Here is a 16,986-nt window from a genome sequence, read left to right as displayed (position 1 = left end):
AAAATTTTAACTAATAGCTGAATTTTTAACCAAACAGTTCCATTTTTCACCCAAAAAAATGATTTTCTGCAACAAAAAAGCTATTTAACAAAATTCAGAAATTTCCAAACAAGTAAGTTAAAGATTAAAAAATAAATAAAAATTCTAACAAAAATGGAATTGTGAATTTTCCAATTGAAAAAATTAATTTTCAACCAAACAGATTCAATTTCTGACAAAAAATGTAAATTTTCAACCAAATATGTAAAAAATTTTTCAGCCAAGAGGATTAGTTGTCTTTTAAAAAATGAAAATCAAAATATTTTTTTATAAATTAAAAACAGTTTAATTTAATCAAACAAGACAAATTTCCAACAAATAAACTTTAATCGATTCCATACTTAAATAGTTTAATTTTAAACATAAAAGTTTATTTTTAACCTTACAATTTCATTTTATCCAAAAAAATTGATTTTCTACAAAAAATGTTGTGAACAAAATACATAAATTAAATACCAAACAGTTGAAATTTTCAACCTAGAAGATTAATTTTCAACCAAAAAGCAGGAGTTTTTAACAAAATACATACATTTCCAATCAAATGGTTAAAGTTTCCACTAAAAAAAATATATATTTTCTAACAAAAATGAAATAGTTAACTTTCAAGAAAAAAAAATTGCTGTATATTTGCTGAATATTTCCTGCATTGAATATTTTTTTTCTACTAAATTTTTAATCTTTTCTGTTTCAGTTATTCACAGACTTCAAAATTCTTACGTAAAAATGATTTTGAGCACGTGTCTTTCCCATCATTTAAGAAAATGTAGAAAAATCTTTTACACCTGCCCCCCCTTGCCCAAAATTCTTTAAGTAATTTATGCACAGTCTCTAAGCATGAAAAGTCAAACAAAAAAAAAATTCCAATGCATTATTGGCCACCCTAGTGAATATAATATTTTGAAAAGAAATATAAAAAGCCTTAAGAAGCGGTTTTAGTGGTTGAAAAAGTGGGACAACTGAACGCGCGACTGGGTCTGAAGAGTTCTTCATTAAAGCGCGAGAAATCTCGAGGAGCCGGCAAGCTTTAATTGTCTTTCGAAAAGAAAAAGTTCTATCCTCAGGCTTCGAAGTTACAAAAAGGATTCTTTCTTAGCTTAATTGCTATTCATTCGGCCTTTCTTTCTTTTTTTGTTCCTAATTTGATAGTTCAACTTCTCTTGAATTTAAAAATTACTTAAAAAAGTTTAAATAAAATTATAATAAAAGTTTGTTTTGCAAGATCATAAACATTTATTTAAAACAATGAGAATTTAATTGAAATAATTTGAATTTTTCAAAATAACTTACATTCTGTATAATTATATTAATTTCGGTCTAAATAACTTAAATCTAGTATTATCAACTTAAATTTATTAAAATAAACTTAAAAAGAGTAACAGACATTAATCAAGATTCGGTCTAAATAACTTAAATTCAGTCAAATTGACTTACATTTTCTTCGGGTAACTTAAATTCAGTAAAATACATTAATTTTAATTTTGTAGATTGTATAACCACCTTAAATGTAGTCGAAATGAACTTGAAATTAGTCAGACTATAAATTCAGTCATTTAAACTTAAATTGAGTCAAATTATCTTATATTTTAACAAAATAACAAAAATTTTGTACAATTAACTTAAATTTATTTGAAATAATACAATTGTACTAAAATCAACTTGAATTAAGTTCAATCAACTTAAATTCAGTAAAAAATATTAATTTAAATTCTGCAGAATTATCTTTAATGCAGTCTCAATTAAACCAGTCAGTCGAATTTAGAACTTAGTCGAATCATTTTAAATTTAGTTAAATTTACTTGAACTTTGTTTAAATAACTTAAATTCGGTATCATATATTAATTTTAATTTTGCAGAACTATCTTCAAAGTGCTGAAATTAATTAAAAGTCAGTCGGACTTAAATTTCGAGAAAATTACTCAAATTTAGTATATTATTAAACTGGATTTAGTACAAAGAACTTAAATATAGTCGAAGCAACTTAAATTCAGCAACAAATATTAATTCAAATTCTATGGAATTCTGTTAAATGCAGTCCTAATTAACATTATCAGTCAAATTATGAGATAAATCAAATTATGTTAAATGCAGTCTTAATTAACCTTATCAGTAAAATTGTACATTTAGTCGAATCACCGCAAGTTTTGCTCTCAATAACTTAAAATCGGTCAAATTTTTTTAAAGTTACTTAAATTCAGAAACAAAAAATAATTTGAAATCTACAGAACTATTCTTAACTTATTCGAAATTAACTTACACTTAAAGATAGTCGGACTATAAACTCAGTCTTTGAAACTAAAATTGTCGAGTAATCTTAAATTTTGACAAAATAACTCGAATTAAGTAGGATTACCCTAGATTTAGTACAAATAACTTTAATTTGATCAAAGCAACTTAAATTTAGTTCAGTTAACTTAAATTCAGCAACACATATTAATTCAAATTCTATGGAATTCTGTTAAATGCAGTCCTAATTAACATTGTCAGTCAAATTATGAGATAAGTCAAATTATGTTAAATGCAGTCTTAATTAACCTTATCAGTAAAATTGTACATTTAGTCGAATCACCGCAAGTTTTGCTCTCAATAACTTAAAATCGGTCAAATTTTTTTAAAGTTACTTAAATTCAGAAACAAAAAATAATTTCAAATCTGCAGAACTATTCTTAACTTATTCGAAATTAACTTACAGTTAAAGATAGTCGGACTATAAATTCAGTCTTTGAAACTAAAATTGTCGAGTAATCTTAAATTTTGACAAAATAACTCGAATTAAGTAGGATTACCCTAGATTTAGTACAAATAACTTTAATTTGATTAAAGCAACTTAAATTTAGTTCAGTTAACTTAAATTCAGCCGCAAATATTAATCCAAATACTTTCGAATTATCTTCCATGCAGTCTTAATTAACCTAGTCAGTCAAATTTTTAATTTAGTCGAATCATCTTAAGTTCGGTATAAGTAACTTACATTAATTTGGAAGACTTTTGAAGGGAATTATATTTGCAATCATTTTCCTACATAAAAAATAAAACTGTGAACTCAAGCAAAAAAATGATTTTTTCTACAAAACCGTTGAAAAAGACGAGTTTTCAACAAAATACATAAATTTTCCATTAAATAGTTAATTTTTAAACTTAAAAATTTGAATTACAAAAATTTTTAAATTATTTTTTAGCACAAAAAAGTCTACAGAATAGTTGAATATTCTACTAACGTATAAATATTTCCAGACATCAAGATGAATTTCGTTAGAAAACAGTTAAATTTACAAACCAAAAATATGAATTAAGAAAAATAATAATTAATTTTCAATTAAAAAGTTGAATTTACAAAAAAATTAATTTTAAGTTAAAAAATGTATTTTCAACATAAAAAAGTTAATTTTTAACAAAGTAGTAGCATTTTCAATGAAAGAAGATGAATTTTGAAATAAAAATAAATTAGTTGATATTGGAACTAAAAATATTTGTATTGCCAAACAAAAACAGTTTAGTTTTCAGCCAAACAATCGAATTTTTAACCAAAAAGGTTAAATTTCTATAAAAGAAGATGAATTTTCAAGAAAATACATCAATTTTTAACCAAACATGTTGCATTTTAAGATAGCAGGATTAACTCTCTTTAAAAAAATGAACTTTTAACCAAATAGTTAAATTTTCAATTAAAAAAGATGAATTTCCTCGAAAAATGGAATAGTCAATATTTTCACTAAAAAATATTTTTATTCTGAATCAAAAGCATTTCAATTTAACAAAAATTACCAATTTTCAATATACAAATTAAAATTTTCAAACAAACAGTTGCATTTTTAACAAAACAAAAAAAATATTTTCTACAAAAGAAAAAAAAGAATTTTGTAAAAAATACACAAATTATTAACCAAACAGTTAAAATTATATCAAAGAAGAACATTCATTTTCTATCAAAGAGACGAATTCTCAACAAATTTCATACATTTCAACCAAATAGTTTTTTTTTCTCTTTAAACTAAAAAATATCAGTTTTTAACCAAAAAGACAATCGATAAATTCTTATTTCAACAAACTTAACTTCAGCAGAAAGAAACTAATTTTTTACTAAATTATTTATATTTTCAGCCAACAAGGTGAGTTTTCTACAAAACAGTTGAAATTTCAATCGGAAAATGTGAATTTTCAAAAAAATGTAACTTTCAAGCAAATGGTTGAATTTTTAAATAAAAAAATAACTTTGAACATACAAAAATGAATTTTCAACAAAGAAATAGCATTTTCAACAAAAAATATAATAGCTAATATTTGAACTAAAAAAGATTTGAATTATAAATAAAAAACAGTTTAATTTTTAATCAAACAATTGATTTAATGCAACAAAAAAGACGAATTTTTTAAGAAAAATGTAAAAGTTGATATTTTCAACAAAAATTTTAATTTTAATGTTAGAGCAGTTGATTTTGATAAAAAAGACGCCTTTTCAACATAAAAACTAAAACTTTTAACCAAACAGTTAAAATTATCAACCGAGAAGATTAATTTTCCACCAAAAAGACGAATTTTTATTAAATTAAATAAATTTAAAAAAAAAGTTTGAAGTTTCCACTAAAGAAGATGAATATTCAAACAAAATGGAATAGTTAAATTAAAAAAAAAAGAAAAAAAATGAAAAAGTGGTTAAATTTTCTAAAAAAGACAATGAATTTCAATCAAAATGATGAATTTTCGCTTAGAAGAAAATGAATTCTTAAGAAAGCAGTTCATCTTTAGACTGAATATTTGAATTTTCTACCAAATTGTTAATATTTTGTTTTTTCAGTGATAAAAGGTCATCAAAATATCTCACGTAACAAGCGACTATATTGATTAAAGGCTAAATTACTTCGTCGATCCGTCCAACCAACTAGATTTTCAAGCAAAAATTAAAAAAAAATTAATATTAAAAAAAATTCAAACTCATTTGAAAAAACTGTGTTTTAGAAATTACCTTCATTTTTTAGTGATCTTTTAGTTTAACTCTGAACACAAAAAATTGAAAATATACAACTACCCCATTATATTTTATCATCTCTGTTGAGCCAGAGGGACAACTTAATGAATTGTGTGCATTCCACGAGAATACTTAGCACAGCTATGACGGCGATGATTAACGAATTAGAAAATCGGTTTAACCGCTGAGCACTAAGCAGTTAAATGCTTTTCAGGAAAACAATATTAAACCTGTATCATGAAAATTTAATCCTTCACTAGTTGGATTACTAAAGCCATTAAACCTTTGACGCTAAAAAAACGTGTTTTTATCATCCCCATAACCACTTTAGTGACATTCCATTTAATTTCAAGCTTCTAATTTACTTTAAAAAAAAGAAAAATTGTTATGAGAGAAAAAAACCTATAATGAATAATCTTGTGAAGTTTAATTTATATGATTTCGAGAATGAATTTGTTAGATTCTAATTTATTATTATTATTATTATTATTATTAAAAATACCACTAAGCTGTTTTCTTTTAGTGGCAAGTAATTAATAACCAAGTTAATAAACTCTACTGAAACACTTCTTATAAGTTTTGAAAGTCTTCGATTGACTCTGTCGTAAAACGTTATAATGTGCGAACGCTAACCCACGTACCCTCACTGCCCCGAGATCCACACCTTCTTCGGCTAAGTGGGCCATTCCTAGACGAGCCCGTAACACAAACAATGTTTAACTTAAAAAAATACTTCTTTGCTCAAAATACTTTTTTTCTATCACTTAATTTTTTTTTTTTATTATAAAATTACAAACTTACGTTGTACAAATATAAGTTTGTGTGGTATCCTGACTTTTCATCCGTATTGTAACCAAGAGGTTCTCCATCTCCTCCAGTGCCTCCATCACCTAGAAAATAAATTATTAAATTTTTAGAAATTTTGTTGTAGAGAAATAAAAATATAAAGATTACAATTTTATATTCTTAATTCAAAAAAGTTCATACTTCAGAGACCAAAATTCTCTGCAAACAGGGAAAATAGAGTGATTTTTCAAGAAAATAGAGGAATAATAGGAGAGTTAATTTAACAAAATTAAAATTAATGCAGGTACCATATTAAAATCAATTTTAATCTCTTTAAATTCCTAAAGCTTCACTATGAAAAATATTAAATTTTTAACAAAATAGATACATTTTTAACCAAATAGTTGTATTTTCAACCAATAGGGTTGATTTTCAAACAATAAGTTTAATTTTCGACCAAAACGACGAATTTTCAACAAAACTGTTAAATCTTCAGCTATGACAGATGAATTTTCTAATGAAAATAAAATAAATTTGCAACAAAACAGTTGAATTCTAAGCCCAAAAGTAGAATTTTGTAACCAAAAAGTTAATTTCGAAACAAACAGTTGAATTATCTGGCAAAGTGTTAATTTTTAAGCCGAATTGTTTCAGAGAATATTTAGAATTTATATGAAAAGTTTATTTTGAACTGCTAACGATTGATTTCCAACACAAAAATGTGAATTTTTAACAAAACTTTTAATATTACACTAAATAATTGCATTTTTAATACAACAAAACTAAGTTTTAAGAATTAGTCAAAACAAAAAAGATTAATTTTAAACAAAATAAGTGAATTTTCAACCCAAAAATAGACACTTTTAATAAAAAAGTTTATTTTCAACCAAATAGTGGAATTTTTTATCAAATAGTTGAATTTTCAAATAAAAAAGATTTTTAAAAAAATGTTAATTTTTAATCAAATAGTGAAATTTTTCACGAAAATATTTGAATTTTCAATACAGGAATACCAGTTACCTAACAAAAAAGACGAATCTTCAACAAAGCGCAGTTGAATATTCTAACCATAAATAAGAATTCTCAACAAAAAAGTTAAGTTTCAAACAAATAGCGGAATTTTCTACCAACTAGTTAAATTTAAAAAAAAAAACTAATTTTGAACATAGCAGTGTAATATTCAATCCGGAAATATAGATTTTCAACAAAAAATTTATTTTTCATTCAAACAGTGGAATTTTGTACCTAACAGTTGAATTTTCGAAACACGAGGACGGCTTTTGAACAAAAAAGTTTAGTTTGCAAACCAAAAATGGCAATTTTCAATAAAGAAGTTAATTTTCAACCAAACAGTGGAATTTCCTTCCAAATAGTTGATTTTTTCAAACAAAAAGACGAATTTTAAACAAAATAGTCGAATTTTTAACCGGAAAATAGAAATTTTCAAAAAAAGTTAGTTTTCAACCCCAAACTATAAATTTACAATAAAAAAGTGTATTTTCGAACAAAAAGTGGAATTTTCTACGAAAATAGTTGCTTTTTCTAAACAAAAAGACGAACTTTGAACAAAATAGTTAAATTTTTAACCGAAAAAAAGAAATTTTCAACAAAAAAGTTAGTTTTCAACCCAAAAATATAAATAATCAACAAAAGAGTGAATTTTTAATGAAATAGAGGAATTTTCTATAAAAATAGTTAAATTCTTAACACAAAACAACGAATTTTGAACAAAATAGTTTGAATTTTCAACCCAAAAATAGATAATTTCAATAAAAAAGTTAATTTTCAACCAAATGGTGGAATTTTTTAAGAAATAGTTGAATTTTTAAAACAAAACGATGAATTTTAAGCAAAGTAGGCGAATTTTCAACCTGGAAATATACATTTCTAATAAGAATCTAATTCTCAAATAAAAAGTGGAACTTTTATGATAATAGTTGCTTTTCTTAAACAAAAAGATGAATTTTAAACAAAATAATTGAATTATCAACCAAGAAAATACAAATGCTCTAAGTAGTTGAATTTTTAATCCGAGAAAATACATTTTTAACAAAAAGTTGTATTCCGACAAAAAAGCTCATTCTCAAACAAGAAGGATGATTTGCTACCAAGATAAATTTTTAATCCAAAAGGACAAATTTAATATCCAACAAGACGAATGTTCAACAAAACAAAACAGAAAAGAATTAATTTTCAAACAAAAATTTATACATTTTTCGGGAAGTTTCCCGAAAAAATTGGAGAAAAGGGGGAATAAGGGAAAGAGTGTAAAGTCTGTTCATTTAAAAAAAGCGATATTAAAAATGCAGTTTCAAGAAATAAGGAACGGTTTTTTAAAACGAGGACGTAACCTTTCTTACACAATCTGATCGTAACTTTTATTACCGAAACTAAAGACGTAATGCTAGATTTTATGAGACTCGAAATATTTATTCCACATGTAAGAAAGCTTTCGACGAAATGAAACTTTGTAAAAGCTCCAATGTAATTTAGCAAAAAGCGGTTACCTAAAAATTGCAATAATTTCGAAAGCAATGGGAGTTCGCTTTTTCAGGGTACATTGAAACGTTGCATCACAAGGGTTTGTATAAAAATACGGTTTCCTTTTGAGAGGAATTTTTACGTAACGTAGGGTGAAAGTAGATTGCTTGACCAAGAGGTTTTTAAAAAAGAAAAAAAGTAGCAGATTTACATTTTTTAAACGAAAAACTTGACGTTCAAATTAGAAACCTTTTTTGAATTTTTTCTTTTCATGATGGAGAAAATAAATTCAAACATATTAAAAAGAAATGAAGTTTTAATTTTTAATTCAGGAAATAGTGGGATTTTTCACGAAAATAAAGAAATAATAGGGAAATTAACTCCTCAAAAAAGTCGATTTCTTCGAAAGAATATTTGACTTTTAAACACGAAAAGATGAAATTTTACCAAAAAACTAAAACTGCTACCTATGAAAATGAATGTGTAAACCGAAAAAATAAATGTTCAAAAATAGAGTTGAATTTTAAACCAAGAAAAATTTTTCAGTCAAAACAGAAAAAAAACTTCACATAACAGTGGAACTTTTAAGCCAAAAATATGAATTTTCAACAAACAAGTTATTTTCAATAAAAAAGTAAAGGTATCTGTCAAATTGTTAATTTTTGAGCAGATTGTTAAATTTTCAGCTAAAAAATCTAAATTTTAACCAATAAGTGGAAAAGTTAAATTTTTAGTTAAAAAATCGAATAGTTGCATTTTTTAACAAAAAAAAAATGTAATTTCTACCAAGAGTTGTATTTTTGAACAAAAAAATAAGACTTTTCTACAGAAAGTTGAATTTACAACTACACAATATAAATTTGTAACAATAAAGTTAATTTTCAATGAAACAGTTGAAGTTTCTGAAAAATTGCTGAATTTTCAACTAAGTAAAATTTTCGGGTCAAGAAAGAAAAAAAGTCAACATAAGTTAAATTTTTAACCCAAAAGTTGAATTTTCTGCTAAAATAGTTAAATTTTCAACGAAAAAGATTAGTTTTCTACCAAATAAGACGAATTTATAAAAAAATTGATGAATTTCCAAACAAATAGTTCAATTTTAAAAATAAAAGAACAAACTATTTTTTTCAAACAAAACCGATTTTTCAGTTAGGAAATAAAAAAAGTAACAAAACTGTTATATGTTCAACTGAATTAAACTAAGTATACATTTTCAACAAAAATGTTCATTTTTAACTACACTGTCGAATTTTCAATTAAATCAATAGAATTTTTAAACAAAATAGTTGAATTTACAACCAAAGTCCAGAAAATTTCAACCAAGAAAATTAATTATCCACCAAACAAGACAAATTTTTAAAATACATTAATTTACTACCAAATAGTTGGATTTTAGAAAAGAACAACAAAATCTCTACCAAAAATGGAATAGTAAAACTTTCTGTTAAAAGTTTCATTAAAACAAAATTTCCAACCAATTAATTAAATCAGCAACCTAAACCGATTAATTTTTAATCAAATAGTTGGATTTTTGATCAAAAAGGGAAAATTTCTACGGAGAGAAAAATATTTAAACGAAAAAGCCGATTTTTCAACAAAATAGTTAAATTTATAACCCAAAAGTAGAATTTTTTACCAAAATAGTTTAATTTTAAACGAGGCAGATTAATTTTCTATAGAAAAATAATTTTTAACCAAATAGTTCAATTTTCAAATTTAAAAAAAAATCATTTTTAACGGAGAATTGAATTTTAACAGAAAAGTTCATTTTTAATCAATAAGTTGAATTTTCAACCAAATAGTTGAATTTCATACAAAAATGATTGAATTTTCAAATACAAAAAATTATTTTTTCACTAAAACCGGAATAATTAAATTTTCAGTTAAAACATTAATTTCCATAAACAAAAAAGTAACAAATATTTAAATCAAGAGTTAAACTTGCAACCAAAGTTTCAAATTTTCAGTTAAAAAAATTAATTTTTATCATACAAGGAACGTATTTTCAACCAAGCTGTTGAATTCTTAACGTGAAAAAGATAAATTTTCAACGGAAAAGAAATTTATTAATATTTTAACTAAAAAACATTTTTATAGCAAATAAAATTAGTTCACTTTTTAACAGAACAGTTTCATTTTTAAACAAAACAAAAAATAAATTCTCTACAACAAAAAGACAAACTTTTAATAAAATTCAGCAATTTTCAACCAAATAGTATAACTTTCAACTAAAAACAATTTATCTACCAAAAATTGAAAAGTTGAATTCCCATAAAAAAGACAGTTTTCGAGCAAAGAAATCAATTTTGAACTAAAATGATAAATCTAGAATTGCTTATTTAAATAACACGTGCGTTGCGCAACATTGATCAGACGTAGGTCACTGATAAATCTCTCTAGCAAACACTCCAGACGAAGAGCTAAACAAAGTCATCATAAATTATGCATCTCGTAAATCCATCTGACCAAAAGGGATACTCGTATGTAAATTACTTTGTTATACCTACCGTATAAATTATTTGTACGAAAATAAATGGTTATTGCATCTAATTAAGAATACAAAGGTATAAACGGCATTTAGAGGATAAATTAGCTTCTGAATTATCTGTAAGTCAATTAAAAAGCAGGATACCTATTCCGGTAAACTGCAATTAGTTTTTCATAATGTATTTTTGCAGTCAATCTGTAAGCTGCTCAGATTCATGCAAATATGGTATATTTATTCAAAGATTCTATTAAAATTCTAATTAAAAAATGTAGGAATTTTTGCATTTTGATTATTTTAAAGCTTTTCCGTCAAAGCTCCCATTTGCAAATAGCTTCAATTTAAACATTTAGACTTTTCAATTACACAATTTTCAATTGAATGCTGTTAACTGCAAAATATTGAATTTACAGCTTTTATAAATAATTGAGGAGTTTCAAGATTTCTGGTTGAGATGTAAATTAATGTGTAAATTTTCAAAATTACATTACTTTAAACAATTTTAATTTAGAAACATTAGAAAATGAACGATTACAATTTTGCTAAGACGGAAAATTCAATTCTAATTCAGATATCCAAAAATGTTTTTAAATCTTTTTAAACATTCTCTAAAAATTTATTTTAAAATAGAAAATCATTGAAAATAGGTTTAATGGATTGAAATTTCTCAAAAACCTTGAAAATACCGCAGCATTTTATTACAGAATCTTCAGAAATCTACACTGAGTTAAAACATTTTTTAAAAATTACAATTTTTTTATTGCCTTTGAAATGTTTCTAGATCTGTTAAATATCTTTCAGAGGGAATCAAATTTTTCCTAAATTTTTTAAAAATTGTTTAGAATTAAATAAATTGACTTAAAATCTTCCAGCTTATTTTTATGAGAATTTTTTAAACCTTTCTAAATTTTTAAAAATATTATTTAAAAAATACTTATTTGTGAATAATTAATTAAAACTAATAATTTAATATCTTGAGAGTTTAAAAAATCCTTAAAATACATCAGAATTTTATTTCGAAATCTTCACAAATCTACATTTTGCCTAAAAAAAGATTTATTTTGTTTAAAATTCGTATTTTTGTAGAAAATTAATCTTCTTCTCTGTATTTTTTAGTTGAAATATTCACTATTCCATTTTTTTAGAAAAAATATTTTTTTTAGTTAAAATTGAACTATTTTGTTCATTTTTTCTTTAAATTAAGCCGCTTGGCTCAAAATTCAACTATACATTTTGTTGAAAAATTTTTGTACTTTGTTTGAAAATTAACATTTTTTATTGAAATTAAATTATTTTGGTAAAAAATGCAACGGTTTGAGTGGAAACTAATTTTGCTTAATTGATGATTAAAATGGTTGATTGAAATTGCATATTTTTGGTTGAAAAAAATTGCTCTATAGGTATTTGAAATTTGAATTGGGTTTAATATCAATATTTTTAACTGGAAATTTAATGATTACATTTTTGGTTGAATTTTTTTTTTAGTTTTTATTCTGGTTAAAAATTAAATCGTTTTTGATTTACAATAAAAGCATTCTTTAGTTCAAACATTTACCATAATATTTTTCGTTGAAAATTCATTTGTTTTCGTTAAAAATTTAACTGTTTTGTTAAAAATCCGTTTTTTGCAGATTATTTTTTTTACTTGAACATTAAAAAATTGGGTTGAAAATTCAACTGATTTGTTTAAAATTAATGTTTGTATAGAAATTTGTATAGAAATTGAACTATTTGTTTGCAAATTTGTGTAAATAACACCCAACTCTCGGTTTCGGTACAGTTTCGGGGGCTGCCTTCAAATAGCCTTGTACTACCTTCGGGGGGATAGGAACGTAAACAATCATGGCCGTCTGAACCGTTTCCAATTGGAATGTATGCTTTTGCACAATACACTTGGCTGAGTACTCGCGCACTGCCGCCCTTCCAAGACGACTGTCGCAACCACTCTCGCCCTGTTCCACTGAGAAACTACAGGCATCAGCAGCTCTAGGAAGGCCGAAAACGGGAGGACAGAAATCGAGAGTTGGGCGCATTGAAAATTCGTATTTTTGAGCAGTTTTAGTAGAAAATTAATCTTCGTGGTTGTTTTGTAGAAAGCTCGACCTTTTAGATGAAAAATTCAACATTTTGGATGAAAAGTTCTTTATTGACTAAAAAACCTTCTTTGGTTGAAAATTCATCCCTAATTCAACCTCTAAATAAATTCGTGAAAAAATTTGTTTACCAAAAATTACCTAAGACAGGGTGAGGAGGGGGGGGGGGGGGGAAAAACTTACGGACCTTACAAAGGGGGATACTTGCTTAAAACTTTCAGAAGAAAAAAGTTTGAGTATATTATGCACGGCCATGTAACATATTCCTAAAATTAAGTAAACTGTTTAATTAAAAATATTTAATTTCGAAACTTTTTCCCTTTAAAATGAATAATTCACAATGAATTTCAGTTAAAAATAGTTGAACTTTTAACTTTTTCAATGTAGCGATCTTCAATCTTGAAAGCTTTTGTTAATTCATAAAGCTTTTCAATTAAAAATTGTGCAATCATTTGTATTCATATGGGATCGTGTCTACAGGAGAGTTCAAATTGATACCCCTGTACCTCTTCAATTGAATAATATTTGTCGAGCGAATAAATTTGTTTGAATTAAAATTTGAAAGGAATGTGCTTTTAAAATTCTGATAGGGAACAAGCTTTATATAATTCAGAGCTTTCTCAATTTTACGGTTCTCGCTTTCCCGATTATAATTTCTTCTGAAAGAAAAGATCAGATGAGTATCGATATTAGAGGGAAATAATTGCTTGTCAAGCCGCGAGACCTCATTAAAATATTGCTTTTTTATCTTTTTGAAGAGTTTCGGACACTTTTTATTAATTCCTATAATAAGATAAACACCAATATGGATTATAAAACTACTAAAATTATACAAAGCTTGAATCAACAATAATATAATATTTTCTATTAAAAGAAAAAAAAATAGTTGATTGAGCTTTTTAATTTGCTTTCACAAGTTTCACAAGGAGCTTTGAGCGAGAGCTTTTAATCGAGTTGCAATTGAGCCTGCTGTCTTAAAGTTTTAAGAAGGCTTTCATCGAGGAAAGAATTACGAAGAATAACACAGAGTTGCTGGATACAATCTCGATTTCGAAATTTCGAGTTTTTTCTTCAGTTTTTCCTGCTCAATATTTCATTTTCAGTGAAGGTTACACATTTTTCTGTAAGACATAAAACAATCTTGATTAATGATGTTAATGCAAAACATGTTTACTTACAAATCAAGTTTTAAACTTTCAGTGAATTGGGAGATCTTTTGTGAGATACACTTTTACTAAAAAAGAAATGTTCTGTAATAGTGAGAAAAAGAGGAAAAAAGAGAGGAAAAAGAAGAAAGTGAAAAAAATGAAATAGGGAGAAAAGGAGGAAGATCATGGAAAAAAGTAAAAAAAATGAAATAGTGAGAAAAAAGAGGAAGATGATAAAAAAAAGTAAAAAAATGAAATAGTGAGAAAAAAGAGGTAGATGATGGATAAAAGTAAAAAAAATATATTTAATGAGCAAAAGAGGAAGATGTTGGAAAAAATAAAAAAATAAAAATAGGGAGAACAAAAAAAAGATAAGATGATAAAAAGATAAAAAAAAACTTGAAACAGAGAGAAAAAGGGAAGAAGTTGTAAAAGTTAAAATAGTGAGAAAAATGGGAAAATGATGGAAAAAAGAAGAAAACATTGAAAAAGTGAGGAAAACAGAATAAAATGCATAAAGGTATAAAATGGATATTGTGAGAAAAAGGAGAAGATACTGGAAAAAGGACAAAAGATTGGAATAGTAAAAAGGACAAAGAAGAAAAAAAATTAGAGTAGTGAGAAACAGAGCAAGATGATGGAAAAAAGTAAAAAAAATGAAATATTGAGAAAAAGAGAAATTGAAATAGTGAGAAAAAGAGGAAGATAATCGTAAAAAGTAAAAAATTGAAATATGGAGAAGAGAAGGAAGGTTATGCAATAAAATTGAGAAATAATTAAAATAGTGAAAAAAGAGGACGATGATGAAAATAAAAGAGAAAGGTGACAAAAAAAGTAAGACAGAAATGGAAGTAGTAAAAAAAAGAGGAAGATGATTGAAAAAAAGTAAAGAAAAAATGAAAATAGGGAGAAAAATTGAATAATGATAAACAAATGTAAAAAAACCATTGAAATAATAAGAAAAAGAGGAGGAAGTGGATAAAAATACAAGAGGGAAATATTCACAAAAAGGGGAAGATGCTGAAAAAAGAACGAAAAATTAGAATGGTGAAAAGGAAAAAGAAGGAAAACAATTGGAATTGTGAGAAAGAGAGGAAGATGATAAGAAAAGGTAAAAAAAGAAAGATTAAGAAAAAGAGAAGGAAGCAGTATAAATGTAAAATGGGAAATTGTGAGAAAAAGAGGAAGATGATGGAAAAAAGTAAAACAATAAAATAGTAAGGAAACGAGGAAGAGGGTGGAAAAAAGTAAAATCAAGAATAGAAATAGTGAGAAAAAATAGTGGCGAAAAAACTAAAAAAAAAAATGAAGAAAAAGTCGAAGGAAAGTAATAACCGAAAAAAAAGAGGAAACACACAGAGGAAGAAAGTTTTCCAAAGTAACTAAGAAGTTACTGAAGCTAACTGAAGCTAAAAGTTTATTCAAAATTAGCTATTTCATTCCAGTTTCAAAGTTGCCTGCACCATTCTTGACTCTATGAAATATGCATGTTATATTGTAAATTTATGCAAAATTTCGACAATTTGTGTCTCAAAAGTTTTGAATAAATTACTAAAGGACTTTAAAATTTAAAATTTTCGACGGTAACGAAAACTTTATAAATTAAAAAAATTTGTTAAATTACAAGGAATTTTGTTAGATTCTCATATTTTCGATTTTTTAAATTTCTACCATACAAATTTTGTTATTGGAATTTAATTTTGAACGTTAATTTTTTTTTAATTTTTAAATTTTCCTAATTTGCGAAGTCGCAAGTAGCTTCTTTGAAGTTTGTAAACGTTTAAAGATAATAAACTTTTTTTAAGATCTCTAGGAAAATTTTAAATCTTTTTTTATTAAAAAAATCAATTTTAAGAGAAATTTAAAAAGATTGATATAAATTTTAAAACAAAAAAAAATCTGGAAAATTTTAGATCGAATTTTATATTTTGCAGAAGTTCAAACAAATAGAAGTTTAAAAAAATTTCAAAAAATTTAAAACAGAATGTAGATTTTTAGAGATTTTTAATGACGAATTTAGACACTTTTCAAAGATTTTGAAGTTTTTAAAGCAAAACAAATAAAAATTTTCAATATTTCTCGGACAATTATAAAAAAAATTTTCATAAAAAAAATTCATTTTAAGAGAAAATTAAAAAAGATTTTAAAACATGTCAAAAGATCTTTAAAATTGTCAAAACATAAACAGGACGATTCTAAGACAATATTTAAATTTAAAATCCAGAAAAGACGCTTTTTTAATATTGAAAGGTTTCAGGAGGATAAAAAATTTTTTTAAAGATTCTGAAAAAGATCTTGAATAATTTTTGTTATGTAAAATTTATTTTAAGAGAACCTTGAAAAAAATGTCTAAAATTGTTAAAAACAATCTGGAAGATTTTAAGGCGATTATTTTATTTTTGTAGCATTTTGGAGACATTAGAAAAAACTTTTAGAAGACACTTAGAAGTTTTAGAACAATTTTTTTAAAATTTGAAAACATTTTCAAAAATTATAAAACGAAATGTAGATTTTTTAAGAAAGCAAAATAAAATTTTCCAATTGTTTTAAAGACTTGAAAGTTTTTCAAAAATTTGAAAAGATTTCAAAAAATTAAAAACAAAATGTAATATTTTTCCGATTTCAAAATAAAATTTCAGGGTTTTCAAAGGGGTTTAAAAGTTTTTATGATAATAAATAAATTTTCTTAAGATTTCTGGGAAAATTTGTTATGATTTTTTTTATTTAAAAAATTAAATTTTAAAGAGGAGGTAAATAGATATGTAAACATTTGAATAGATTTCTTGAAATGGGACGATTAAAAAATCGCAAAATATAAAATGATCACCCTGCAAAATTCCCAAATGGGAAAATTCCCCAATAATAAAATTCCTGACTGTTTATAATATTATCGAATTCAAAAATTCCCGAATGTAAATAATTAAAAAATGAATCCAATCATAATCAAGTAATAAAATTAAAAATATATTCATCAAGCAACAGTACTTTCTT

At 24.9% G+C, this 16,986-nt stretch overlaps 1 protein-coding gene across 1 annotated transcript in view; it reads right to left on the bottom strand.

Annotated features, from left to right (window-relative positions):
• Positions 1-16,986, bottom strand: part of LOC117173388 (solute carrier family 12 member 4) — a 129,900-nt gene that overhangs the window by 93,761 nt on the left and 19,153 nt on the right. Inside the window, exon 2 of the mRNA XM_033361916.1 lies at positions 5,804-5,892. Within this exon, the coding sequence (XP_033217807.1) occupies positions 5,804-5,892 (89 nt within the window). The remainder of the gene's footprint in view (positions 1-5,803; positions 5,893-16,986) is intronic.

This window comes from Belonocnema kinseyi, chromosome 5 (assembly GCF_010883055.1).
Source record: "Belonocnema kinseyi isolate 2016_QV_RU_SX_M_011 chromosome 5, B_treatae_v1, whole genome shotgun sequence".
NCBI classification, from domain to species: Eukaryota; Metazoa; Arthropoda; class Insecta; order Hymenoptera; family Cynipidae; genus Belonocnema; species Belonocnema kinseyi.
The sequence above is the reverse complement of the archived record's forward strand: the minus strand, read 5'-3'. Positions and strand labels throughout refer to the sequence as shown.